At 52.4% G+C, this 13,383-nt stretch overlaps 1 protein-coding gene across 3 annotated transcripts in view; it reads left to right on the top strand.

Moving 5' to 3' along the window:
- SH3PXD2A (SH3 and PX domains 2A) overlaps nt 1–13,383 on the top strand; it is a 229,086-nt gene that overhangs the window by 82,248 nt on the left and 133,455 nt on the right. For all 3 annotated transcript variants that reach the window (XM_081822806.1, XM_081822804.1, XM_081822805.1), the window contains exon 3: nt 4,293–4,368. In XM_081822806.1, the coding sequence (XP_081678932.1) occupies nt 4,293–4,368 (76 nt within the window). The remainder of the gene's footprint in view (nt 1–4,292; nt 4,369–13,383) is intronic.

A 13,383-nucleotide genomic window follows, 5' to 3' on the forward strand; every position in this document is an offset into this window, starting at 1 on the left:
TGGCTCTGGAGAGGACCCGTTGACCCAGTACTCTCAGCAGATGGGCTTGTCTTGGCCTCAGGAGGGCCCAGACAAAGCCAGAGTGGGGGAAGAAGAAAATCTGTTACAGAAGGAGGAGGTGGGAAGAGGCCAGCTGTAAAGCATCCTCCAACAGGCCTTTTGAGGGAAAATTCAAATCTGTGGGGCTATCAGATGACCCCTGCCTTCCAGGAGACACGTGAACCCGTTGCAATTCAGACCGTTCTTTGGCAGGGAGGACCCAGGGAATGTGACCGTCACTGCCAGGACAGAGCTATCTTCATCTCCTACAGGATCCTTCCCTGACATCTCCTTCAGCAACTTCAGGATCCTGTGCATATGGGCTCACCGTTCCCTGTCACTCCAGAACTTGCTTGTCGATCTCTAGCACCACAGCAAAACTTCACGAACTTCCTCATGAGGCCCAGGAAACTGCATTTTTAACCAACACCACCCCCCAAAGATGATTCTGGCATGTGCAGACTTGAGACTACACTTTGAGAACCATCTTGCCCTAGAACAGCCTCTCAAACAAAAATGTCATATGAACCACAAACGTAATTTTAAATTTTCTAGTAGCCACTTAAAAAGGTCAAAGAAAACAGGTGAAATTATTTTTAAAAGTATTTTTATTTAACCTGATAGATCCAAAATGTTATCATTTCAATATACAACCAATACAAAATTTGTTAATGAGATGTTTCACATTTTTTTCATACTGAGTCTTTGAGACCTGCTGCATACTTTACACTTACAACACATCTTAATTTGGACAGGCCACATTTCAAGTGCTCGACAGCCATGTGTAGCTAGTGACTGTGACACAGATGGAACAGCCCAGAGCTGTGTGGTGAGTATGAGCCACGGGTCAGCAGTTCCAGCATTGCCTAGGAGCTTGGTGGAAATGCAGGTTCTCAGGCCCCTGCCTGGACCTACTGAATCAGAACCCACATTTTCACCTATTGGCAGGTGCTTCAAATGCACGTTGAAGGTGTGAAGCCCTGCTCTACAGCTAGATTGTGAACTCCTTGGTGTAAAGACTACGATTTAACTTATTTCTAACATCTAACGGAGGGTCTGGCATCTGGAAGGCACATAGCAAATGTTTTTAGAGCAAAGGGATGAATGTGTGAATCCTGCCTGCCCCTACCCACTCCTGTTGGTCCCTCATTCCCTGTGCACTATTCGTGAGAATCTCAGAATCTGGGGTCTAAAGAACAATACAGGAGTTAGAACCTAACTCCTTTGAGCACCAACTTGGAAAAGTCCCACAGCTTGTTGGGTACAGCTGGCCACCCTCTTTTGGGACAAGAATGGTTGTTTTGTTTTGTTTTGTTTTAAGATTTTTAAAATTTATTTGAGATAGGGAGAGAGAGTGTGTGTGCACACGAGTCGGGGAGGGGAAGAGGCAGAGGGAGAAGCAGACTCCCCGCTAAGCAAGGAGCCCAATGCGGGGCTCGATCCCAGGACCCCGAGATCAAAGTCAGGTGCTTAACCAACTTAGCCACGCAGGTGCCCTAGGACCAGGGCGGTTTGATGAGGGCAGACCACTCCACAGCAGGACACTTTGCTGGGCCTGGCTTCCTTCTCAGACATCTCTGTACTCATCCTCAGAAATTCTGTGGAGCCATTGCTCAGAGATCTTACGCCTGGCTTATACATATTAGTTAGCCATTGATTTATTCTCAGTCTTCTTCCAGAGAAGATTTAAGGTGCCTCTAAATATGCATACATTCCAACAGAATGAAACAAAAATGGATCCATGCACAGATGCACGGATAGGGATGTTCACCCTAGCACTATTACATAGAGTAGAGAAAAGTCAGAAACAACCCAAAAATCCAACAGTAGGACAGTAGATAAATAAACTATGGCCCATCCAAACATTGACATTCCATGTCACAATTAGGAGTGCTAATATGGAAGTATTCACTGACATAGAAAATTGTTCATTACATAGTGTAAGAGTATTGATGAGCTCATTTTATTTACATGCATGGACGAATGTCTGGAAAGGATATATACCCCAAAAACATTAATGTCACTTTTTCCAGGGGAAGAATTATGAGTGATTCTTACTCTTTTTGTTCATCCACTGCTTCTGTAATTTCTGGCTTTCCCCTCAGAGAACATAAATTCTTATGTAATACAGAAATGAAGTGTACAAAACAGAATATGGGTGAGGAAAATGGGAAAAGGTGAAGACGGGAGTGCTATTCTGCATTGAATTTGTTTGAAAATGCATTAATTAAAAAAATATCCTAAGCACAAGTTCATAGTGTTATGGCCCAGTGGGTATATTTATATGAAGCAGGCAGTTATTAAATGTTTGAGAGATGGACTTACAACATTAGGGTTTGAAAACTCATGAGCCAGCTTTTGTTAAATTTCAGTCTGTACTCAGGAAGTGAAAGTTAATAATGGTGCAGTCTCTGCCTTGTTTTGAATCGAGTCCGACAATGACCCACCCTTCACGTGTGGGCTCTAAATAGCCTGTGCATGTTGGGTAATGATTGTGCAAGAGAGAACCCTAAAATCATGTGTTAGAGCTGGGTGGGTGGGTGGGTGGATGGGAATGCGTGCAGGTGCGCACTCACCCGTGAAACCTAGCGCAGGACTACCTTTCACCACCTTCAATGCCAGCTAGCACTTTGGTCCCAGCCTCCATCCTAGGCTCCTACTTGGTCTCCCTGCTTCCACCCTCCGGCCCATTCACGATGCTGAAGCTAAGCCATCCTCCCCGTGATGTGGCCCACGTCTCGGATCTCACTGCCTGCACCTCAGCCCTTGCTCACCCTGCTCCACAGCAGCTAGCCTGGCCTTTTCAAGCTCTTCTTGCACTTCCCATTTCCCTTGCTGGAACATTCTCTGCCCTCCTTGAGGCTTGCTTCCCCACCTCCTGTGGTCTCTGCTGAATTGCCATCTGATTCCTAAGTCCTTTCTCAGCATGCTGTACAAAGAAACAATCTCTGTTCTGCTCCAAAACCTTCCCCCACTTCGTTTTTCTTCATAGGTTTTTATCAATACATATTTATGTGTTTACTGTTTGTCCCCCTCCACTAGAATGTAAACTCCCTGAAAGCAGGGACTTTGTTGCTTTTCTTTCTTTTTTTTTTAAAGATTTTATTTATTTATGAGAGAGAGAGAGCACATGAGTGGGGGGAGGGGCAGAGGCAGAGGGAGAAGCAGACTCCGCGCTCAGCAAGGAGCCTGATGCAGGGCTCCATCCCAGGACGCTGGGATCATGACCTGAGCTGAAGGCAGACGTTTAACTGACTGAGCCACCCAGGCACACTTGTTGCTTTACTGCCATTTTCTTGGTGTTCAGTGCTCCAAGTAGGTGCTCAATAAATATTTGAAGGAATGGACTTCAGATATCATGTGACTGATCTTCCTCATTTGACCAAGGAGGTGCCAGAAGCCCTATAGAGAAAGCTTCCACGCCTTGCCCAGGGTCACACAGCTGGGGCAGCAGGGCTAGATCCTGCCCTGTCCATTCTGCTCCTGCTTCTGCCTGTGGCTTGGAAGGGAGATTAACCACACACACAGGGGCCATGGCCTCGTCCATCCTGTCTCCGGCGTGTTTTTCCAGCTTATACAGAATCTCAGCCCAGAATAGCAGAAGGAAAAAATAGTTGTTCCTCCAAAACCCTGGAAACTCTTCCGATGGGTCTGTCCCTGGAAAAACAGCAGCAATCTCCGGGTGGGAAGGTAGGAAATGGAGGAGGGGTCTTACAGCAGTGGGCGCGGTGGGCTGGGTTTGGTTTTACAATTAAAATAACATCTGGGTCTGTTTCTGCAGAGCGGTTCTGTAAGGTGGGTGGTCTGTCTGAAGTATCAGGTGGGGCCTTCCCCTGTCCTGGCCCAGGAGGGTGTGAGATGGCCAGTGGCTAAAGGGCTTACCCAGCAGATGACGTGTGAAGGAAGGTGGGCCCAAAGAAAGTTCTGGAAACCCCACCTGCGGAATGCCAGAAAGCCTGCTGGTCTCTCCCGAGGCCTCATGAGGGGGCATCTTCAGACACTCCCCACCCCGCCCCCGTGCCTCCACGCCTCCTTGAGATTGTTCAGACACCCCTTTGATGCGTCCAGAGCTCTGGCCTCCTCTCTCTCATGCCCCATGTGGTTTATTAATCATCTGTGAAATGAGGGGTTGAGGCGCCACTCATCCAGATGAGGGCAGTGGGCCCCTGAAGCAGTGGCGTGGAGTGGGGAAGGGACTCTGAGGGCTGTTCCAGTCTTCTGAATCCTATCCCTCTGTCTGTCTGGCTTCTCAGATGCAGCTTTTGGATAAGTTTCCCATTGAAGGTGGCCAGAAGGACCCCAAGCAGAGAATCATCCCCTTCCTTCCAGGTAAGCTTTGGATGGCCCCACTATTGGGATGGGAGGCAACCTGGGGAGAAGCATTTCTTAGGCCAAGAAAAGGCTGGCTGCTGGAAATTCTGGGCAGGGTGGGCCTACGAATCTACATCCTAACAACTCCCCAGAGAAGGGGAAGCCCCTGACTGTGAAGGCCACTGCCCCCACAGGGGCCTCTCCCACCATTCCCAGGCCACCTCTATTGGCCATGTAACTTCTAAGGAATTTCTTAGGCACTGGGACTTAGGCTTCCTCTTCACGGAAAGCACAGAGAGATCAAGTTCTTCTGTGAAAGGATGAAGAACTCCAGGATGAACTTTTCCCACTAATCCCACTGCAATCATAGACACCCTTAAATTGAGCACACGCCCCATGTCCGATTTTGGATCCTCCTGGCCCATTACCCAGCCGAGGCTCCGAGAGCTTACGTCTCACAGCCTGTGAGTTGGCAGGGTTAGGATTTGAACCCAGGTGTGTCTGGCAATAAGGGCCATTAACCACTACGCCATTTGGGAACATGTTTATAGCAATTGGTTATGTGTAATTTAGAGAAAAACTGCCCAGATGTGTCCTAATCTGCTATTGCTATGATGTTTTAAATTGGTGTACAGTTTATAGCTTACAAAGTGCTTTTTTGTTATCATATACAAATCTCCATGCTGAGGTGTGTATTCTAATTTCTGCTTGGGGGATGAAGATGTTGGAGTTCAGAGATGTCAGGTAACCACTCATAAAAGTGGCCAATCTGAGGTGTGAACCTTGGTCTTCTGCTCTAGTCTGGGCTCTTAGCCCTGAACCTGTGGGTGATGCTGCCTCCTGGCTTCGGATCCTCTGCCTTTCCCCAGGCCATGGAGCTGGGCCGGGTCACAGTGGGCCTCACCCCCATTATTGCTGGGCCCCGGCAATGGCAATCAGTGGGACCTTTGCAAGAAGCAGGGTCCTTGTCTCATTAACTCTCTGGCACACCTTCACCCCATGGTCAGCACCTGCTTGGTGACTTGCAAACACATATAGGGGCCCTGCCTTCAGAGAGTGGGTCCTCTCTGAAAGGTGCTCCTCACACACCCCCATCTGCTAAAGCGGGGAGAGACAAGAGCACACATTGCTGCCTGTTCTCTGAGTCTTATGCTAAAATTGGAGAGAATTACTTTAGTGACGAGGAAAAACTTCCATATCCCACAGTTTGGGCAAGATTGGAACCAGTCAGTGAGGGTATAGAGAATCTCACCCCTGTGCTTCTTCCATGAAGGCAGAGGACTACTTCTCCATCCCTGGCCTAGGACTTAATGTGGGGGGACTTTCATACCCTACCTGGCTTTGCACTGAGTCCTGAGGGAATTTGGAATGTCCAACACCCAGGTTTGTATGACCTTCAATGTTGCCCCGGTACAGTCCAGATGCTCTGCCCAGCAAGGGCTTGGGAGCCCAGCTGCGATGCTGTGGACACAAGTGTCCCAGAGCCAACATGAAGCCAGCATGGCGCCCTGGTATCAGGAGTGGACTTGGCCTTGGGGGCATGAAGGCTGCCTGTTACCTCGAGAATGATGGGCTTTTTCTCCCACTGGTGGCCAGTGCTCCAGGGAAATATCACCTCGTCATCATACGGACAGCGGGTATTTATGAGGGGCTCAGCCTGTGCCAGGCCTGGGACTCAGTACCTGGGGCTGGGGGCTGGGATGGCCTGGTGAGCCAAGGGGGGATGTAGATTTGTTTCCTTCATCTAAGGAATCCTCAAGCTACTAGGAGAGATGAGAGTCAAGACCTACTGCCTAATCAGGGAATCAATGAAGGCAGGATGTGACCCTCTCTACCACAGTGCAATTCTGAGTGTGTTTGGAGTGTGTCACTGTGGGCTGAGGAAGGCAGCAAAGACCTCCTGAAGGAGGGGCGCCTGGAGCTGACCTCCAAGGGCGGGAGGGCTTGGACCGTGCGGGGGAAGCACAAGGCTTCTGTCCTGCTGCTACCAAAGCCCAGCGTCTGGGGAATCACGCTGCCTGGTTTCCCCCCCCTTGCAAAGTCTGGCTTTTATCAAGTGCGTTACCTTCTTTGTGCCTCAGTGTTCTCATCTGGAAAATAGGGATGATAATAGTATCTACTTCATGGGGCTGTTGCCGGGATAAAACGAATTAATACATTTCAGGGGCTTAGAACTGTGGCTCGCCTCTAGCAGGACTTAAATAAATGTTAGCCCTTAAGGTGACCAATTCCTGACACGTGCCTAGTGTTTCACACAGCACGCTCACACATGTACTCTCATTTGCTCCTCCCAGTGAGGTTATTATCCCCATTTTACTGACTAGGAAACTGAGGCCAAGGGAGGCTAATAGACTTGCATGGGCCACACAGCCAGGAGGTGTAACCAGCACCAGAAACTCTGGCCAGGGCTTCCCATGAGCCATCTCAGGGGAGGATACCCCAACAGCTGCTGCAGGACTGGGGCCCTCTCTGAACTTCAGCTTCCTCTTACAGGCTTGTGGTGAGGATGAAAAGAATTCATGGGAAGCACTTTGCACAGTGCCCGTCGCATAGTAAGTGCTCAGTGAATGGCAGTTTTAATCAAGTCACCTGCCCCCATGCTGCCCCCAACTCCTGGGAAAGGCCAGCCCAGGACCCCCTCCAACCCTGACGTGATGGGACCTGGGCACAGTGTGTGATATTATAGAGAGGAAGGAGGTTGACTGGCCCCCATCCCATCCAAAGGAAGTTTCCTTTCCCCTGTTTTGCTGTTTTTCTCCTCTCCCCGCAGTGGGGTTTCTTCTCTGATGCTTCTCTCTTGCTCACTCACTTTCCAGGACTTCAGAGTGGGTGCTGCTGGCCATGTGGAATCCCACCCTGGGGGCTCCCAGGCCTGTTCCTGGTTTCCCCCTGCCCCCTAGAAACTTCCTAACCCTTTCATACTTTACTCACTCCCTCACTTGAACGGAAGGAAAATAGAAGCCAACAAGATCGGAACCAAGCTAGGGAGAGCCGCGTGGGCATGAGGGTTCCCAACCTGCCCTAAACCCGGGATCGAAGGGGATCCCCCAGGAGGAGGGGGGAAGGGAGAATGGCAATGATGAATGTTTCCTATCTTAGGTCAGGTTCCCTAAAAGCAGAGCCTGAGATGAGGATTCTTACACAAGTGACTTGGGGGGCCGCTCTCAGGTGAACATCCTAAGGCAGTGAGAGAAGCAGGACAGGGCAGGGGAAGAAGCCCAGGGTGGGCTCCAGGTTGTCCCATGGTAGGAGACACCTTCAGTACTCCCCATAGGTCATCCTTTGTCTGGAAGCCGCCCCTCCCCCAGAGGGCATGCAGTGTGGGCTGAAGGGCTTGAGGGCCTGCCTTTGGAGAAGGGGCAAGCCACGAGCCCCCAGCACCAAACACTCACAGCAGTGAGAGGTGGGAGCGTGTGCTGGTGAGGGGGTTCTGGGCCTCGGCCAACATCTCCTGGGTTATCTAACACCAGTTAAGTCTCTGTTCCTACCTACCTGCCTCTGGGAAGGGTGGCTGAGGTCACCTGCCGATTCCCTCAGGCTCAGCCCTGGCGGCGTGACTCAGCAGCACCTGAGTCAGCTGCCTTCGCTCTTAGAAGCTTCGGGAGAGCTAGCAACCGGCCTCGGGAACAGCTCTGCCAGCCCTTTGCCTTGCCTGGAATTTTGGAGCAAGGAACACCCAAGGGGAGAAAGCAGAGAGCGCCGATTATCTCCAGAAGGGTCTCAGTGTTAGCTTCAGAGGTGCCGGGATGTGATGAGCCTTACCGCGGCCTGGCATCTGGGGGATGTGTTTGGAGTATTACCCAGCTGCTTTGCTTTGGCCTGCCTGGCCACAGGCTTGGGCAGGGGGCTCATAGAAGTTTGACTGGCTGGTGGAAGTGATAGAGAAAAAGCAAAGGAACTAAGAGAAAAGAGGGAAACCAGGGCTTCATATGGTTACAAGCTCCCTCATCTGCCAGTCAAATCCTGGCCAAAAAAAAAAAAAAAAATCCCACATGTGAGCCATAAATCTTAGGATCTAGGACACAGACTTGCGGTACGTCTGGGTGGTGTCTGGCCTGAGTTCAGGGTCAGCCTGCCGGTTGGAAGAGTGGTGAGGGTCTGGGGCTTCTGTGGCCAAAGGCAGAGGGCCCATCCCAGAAGACTGAGGGTCCCGCAGGACGGCTGGAGTGGGGGTTGGGGCAAGGACAGCTGGGAGCAGGGTCAACAAGGTGAGGACAGAGAGCCAGTGCAAATGATCAGGCCAGTGGTCTGACATTTGCATATCAGTCGAATCCTGGATGAGGTTTATAGGGGAACTGTCCTCAGTGAGGGCCCCCCCCAACCCAGTTGTTTCCCCGGGTCTGAACCTGCTTTTGGGGCCTAGGGGTGAAGATCCACTATGCCCAGGCCCATCCGTGTGTTTGTGAGTCCAGCAGAGCCCACAGGAGGGACACGGAGGAGTTATGACCTTCATGTGGGACAGGTGCTTCTCTCCAGCAAGGCAGCTCTGGAAGGAAAACCCAAGTGGTTTTCAGGCAGGAAGAGGCAGAGAATTATGCCAGGGCCTGATGCCCCAGGCGTCGGGGGGAGGAGAGAAGGGGAAGGTACTCCGTCCTGTCTCACATTATGGGAGAGTGAGGCAGGTCCCCCCTGCTGTTTTTGCTGACCTTGGAGACAAGGCCCCTGTCTACTCCTCCCACATTTCTGTCACGGCGCTAGACACATAGTGGCTGTTTTATTAAGACCCCCTGGTTGATCACGAATTGGGCATTCTCCCTTAGGTATGAGCTCCCTTTTATTGAGCTCCTACTGTGTGTCTGGCCTTGTGCTGGACACTCTACAAACCTTTTCCCCAGTCCTCACTGCAGGATCGGGGGCATTATCCCATTTGAGAGAGAAGTCAAGTCACTTTCTCCCACCCCTGGGCCAGTAAGTGGTGGATCCGGTGTCCTTTCTCCACGGCCTGCACCTTTCCCTGGGCAGGAAGGAATTACCCCCGCCAGCCTCAGCTAGAAGCTTTCCTCCACCCACCCTGTTGCCGCCACATCCCCCAGGCGAGGGACCTGGGAGTTTCTGCCCGAGGACCCAGCACCCCAGCGGTCTCTGCAGCTGCCATTGCTGTCTTGTGCTTCGGGAAAACACTGTATGGGGCAGGGAGGTGCCCTGAGCCTCGTGGGGACTCAAGTGACCTGTGAGGGCTCTCATTCTATTGAGTGCCTCAGGTCACTGCAGCAGAGGAATTGATTTGTTTTGTTTTTTTTTTCACTTAAACCGTTTAGTTTATTATTATTTTAATATGACCACAAACAGGATAGGCCCAAGGCTTTCAGAGCACTGTCTTCATTTAATTATGAGTCTAACGAGATCGAGATCGCCTGTTTGGTTCCCTAAGTCACGGCATTTTTTTTTTTTTTTTAACTTTTTATTTTGAAATAGGCTCCCAAGACATTGCAAAACGACTAGGCACTCTACATTCCTCCCCTCCCAGTTCCACTGCCACACTGCAGGGTAGGTGGTGTTGTTCCCGGTTCAAGGAGAAGTCAGATCACTTTCTGCCATCACAGAGCCACTGAGCCGGGCACCTGTTGGTCAGCGTCTCCCAGTGGTAATGTCGACGGTGACTACAGGTCATGATCAAAGTCAGGAAACTGATATTGGCAAGAGTCAGTTACCTAAGCTACAGATCCGAGCAATTGACTTTTCTTGTAAGGGGTTAGTGAGTGTCAGTGGGCAGCGCTGTTCTTTCTGAAGGACACAGAGGTTAACAGTTGTCCCTGAGAAGCTCCACTCCCAGGCCTGACTTCTTGGCGTTTCCACCTCCAAGAGAAAAGCAGAGGTGAACCTTGTTTTACATGAAGGCCTATTCCTGACAACCCCTGCAAATTCAGTCCTGTGGGACAAATCACACCATCCTTTAGGGGTCCTAAATACGATTCTATTTAAGAGTCATGGGATCCCTCCTTCTGCAAAGCAGAGCACTGCTTTTTTTGGTCGGGGGGGGAATCTTCTTTCTGTGATTTTTATATGTTTTGATAACTTGGGACTTCTTCTGAGCTTGCTGGACACAGGACAGATCTGGAGCATGGGGATTGGGCAGCAGCATTGACCTCAGGAGGAGCAGAAGAACAATGGTCAAGAACTGCGAAAGATCCAAGACTTTATCCTACCTATCAGCAAGCCAGCCAGTTAGCTTAGCCTGCTTCCGTGAGTGCCAGCAGAAAATAGGAGACTTCTGAGTCAGACAAAAGACTTTCTTAGGGCCCATTTGCACCAGTTCCCATTGCCTCCGAGTCCCCTGGGGGTGAGCCGTGGGCCCAGATGAATGGCGGTGGGTTACATTATAGGAGAGGAACCCAGACCTTAGGGAGACCACACCTCTTCCTGCGTGCAGGAAGCAAACCCACCCGGCTTGCTTTGGAGAGTCGCACTGTCTCTGTGTCCCAAGGCAATATGCAGACCTGCTGTTTACTCCAGAGCAGGATACTACCTCTCTCCTCTAAGCTGTTTCTTCACAAACACCTCTGAAAAGACAATTCAGAACAAAAGGCGGTCAGTGCCTTGTCGATAGGACATGGCAAGACATGCAAGAGAGCGGGGAGATTACCTCACCAGTGTATCTTTTGCTTTCTGGGGTCTCCTGCTTTTTGGAGGGGTGGACAGAAGTGATGTCCTTTAGGACAGCGGGCCAAGCACGGTGGGCTCCGCAGCCGCTCAGGGCAGCCTACTGTTTACATAGAACTTTCTGCCTTGTTTTAAAAGACTGTTGTGGAAAATCCATCTCCTGTTGCCCATCCTGGGATTGGAGGAGATTTCCTGTGTATCCTGAGTGTGTCAGTCCAAGGAGGCTCCCTGGGAGGAAATGGCCATTACAGAGTGAAGTAGACTGTGGAGCTAGCTGCTGATGTAAAAAGCAAACAACCGCGGCCAGGGACCGAGGCAGCTCAGAAGCCAGGCGGCGGAGCAGAAAGAGGGGAATTCACCCTGCAGAGGCTGCGAGGTTCCCTCCCGCTCACAGGCCGTCGGTGTCTCCGTGCTGACTGGGACTGGGCCTCTGAGCCTCTAGAAAGCCGCTTCATCCCAACAGCTGAGTCAGTCCCACCCATAGGCATTGGGGTTCCCGGGTTGATGGGTCCCGGAGAAGCTGGATATCTTAGGAAGCAAAGTGAACCATAACCGAAGTAGGTGCTGCCAGCCTCGTGACCTGGTGCACTCGGAGGCGTGTATTTTTAGACAGCGGCACGCTCGGTTCCTTTGTACTAGCTCACCAGTTTACATACCGGCCCCTCCACAAAGAGGCGGTTTGGAGCCACAGGGCAGGAGGGTGCTGGGTGAGTCGCAAGCACGGCGTCCGGGGCCTCCCTCCCCCTGCGCCCCCCAGGGCCCTGCGCGGCAGATCCGGTGTTTGTTCAAGCACAGAAGGAAGCAGGGGGAAGGGATGTCTTTGGCTAGAGCTGGTCCGTGGCTGTGGCGTGGGCCACAGCTGGCTCTCACTCCTGGGGCTGGAGGCATTTCTGTGTGTCTGCACCAGGCGCCAGCCCGGGAGAGCCCTCCGCACAGGGCCTCGGAAGCCAGGAGGGAGGCAGCCGCTCGCAGCCCCCGAGGGAGAGTGCCCGAGAGGTTTCTGAGCCTCACTGATGACCTGAGTGGCAGGGAAAGACAGACCTTCTCCGTGATGGAGAAGGACAAATAGGGTCTGCTGGTAATGCCAGGGTTTTAAGAAGATCGACAAGATTATAGGCCTAAGAGGCGCTCTGTACTTTCCTCTAACCTCCCCTGGAAGTGCTGGGTCCTCTCTCGCTGTAATTACTGCCCCCACCCCAAAAGTCATTCTCTCACTCTGTAATCGGGGCTGGTGGTTCTTGGCGGCCTGCCGGTGGCCGGTGGCCGCTAGTCCTGAACGCTGCGTGAAAAGAGCTGCATTCGCTCATTCCTGCCGTTGGGATTTCTTGAGCACCTACTGTGTTCCAGGCCTAGCCAAAGACATCCCTTCCCCCTGCTTCCTTCTGTGCGTGAACAAACACCGGATCTGCTGTGCAGGGCCCTGGGGGGTGCAGGGCGAGGAAGGCCCCGGAGGCTGTGCTTGCGACTCACCCAGAACCCTCCTCACCTAGGCACTGGTGAAGGCGCTGAGGGCAAGGCAGACCGGGCCTCTGCCCTCACTCAGCAAGTTCACCTTCCAGTGGGGGGGGTCAGAAAGCAAAGAAATGAGCAATTTCCAATAGCGATAAAAGGGCCAGAAAGAAAAATAACCAGGTGTCGTGACTTGGGGCATGAGATTAGTGGCCAAAAAAGGCCTCTTTGCAGAGATGACACCGAGCTAGGCACGGGCAGATCAGGGCTTGGGGTGCCGGGCTGAGGGGACAGCAAGGTCAGTGACCTGAGTGCAACCGAAGGCGTGCATTTGAAGACCAGCAGGAGGATGAAGCCTGTGGGGGATGTGGGGGGCCGGAGTCGGCGCGGTGAGCCGGGCAGACAGGAGCTAAGGAGCGGAGAAGCTCCAAGGCGTGTCTCCTGCCGCACAGCTGCCCAGGAAGGAGAGGGCTCCACAAGCAGGCGTAAGCTGTGTGGCTCGGGCCCAGGCGCACGGCCTCCAGGGTTGGTGTCATCTGTCTAATGGGTTAATGACGGTTTGGGATGACGTTCCAAGCAGTTGTTGCAGAGCACGGGCCATGTGGGCCGAGAAGGAAGCTGGGCTGGGGCCTCGCCTCTGCCCCTCCTCCAGGCGGCCAGTGGGCTGCCCTCTGCCTGCCCTCCCGCCCTCTGCCCATTCAGCTCTGCCCGCCGCCTCTCCACGCCCGTGGCACTTCTTGCTGCTTCTTGCCTGTGCTACCTGGGAGCTGTAAGGAGCTGGTTGCTGAGGAGTTGACGGCCCACCCAGGGGGCTGATCTGGGCTGAGAGGTGGGGAGGGGCCTGAGCAGCCCTGGCCCCGTCGCCATGATAACACAGCGGGCCAACAGCTTTGCAGGCTCTCTCGGAGCTGCCAGTTCTCACTGGGAATAAGGGGCCGTGCAGGGGAGGCAGCCACTCCAAGGCCCCTTTGACTTTCATAAGGC

This window comes from Leptonychotes weddellii, chromosome 6, assembly GCF_054177405.1.
Source record: "Leptonychotes weddellii isolate Sample4059 chromosome 6, ASM5417740v2, whole genome shotgun sequence".
Classification (NCBI taxonomy): domain Eukaryota; kingdom Metazoa; phylum Chordata; class Mammalia; order Carnivora; family Phocidae; genus Leptonychotes; species Leptonychotes weddellii.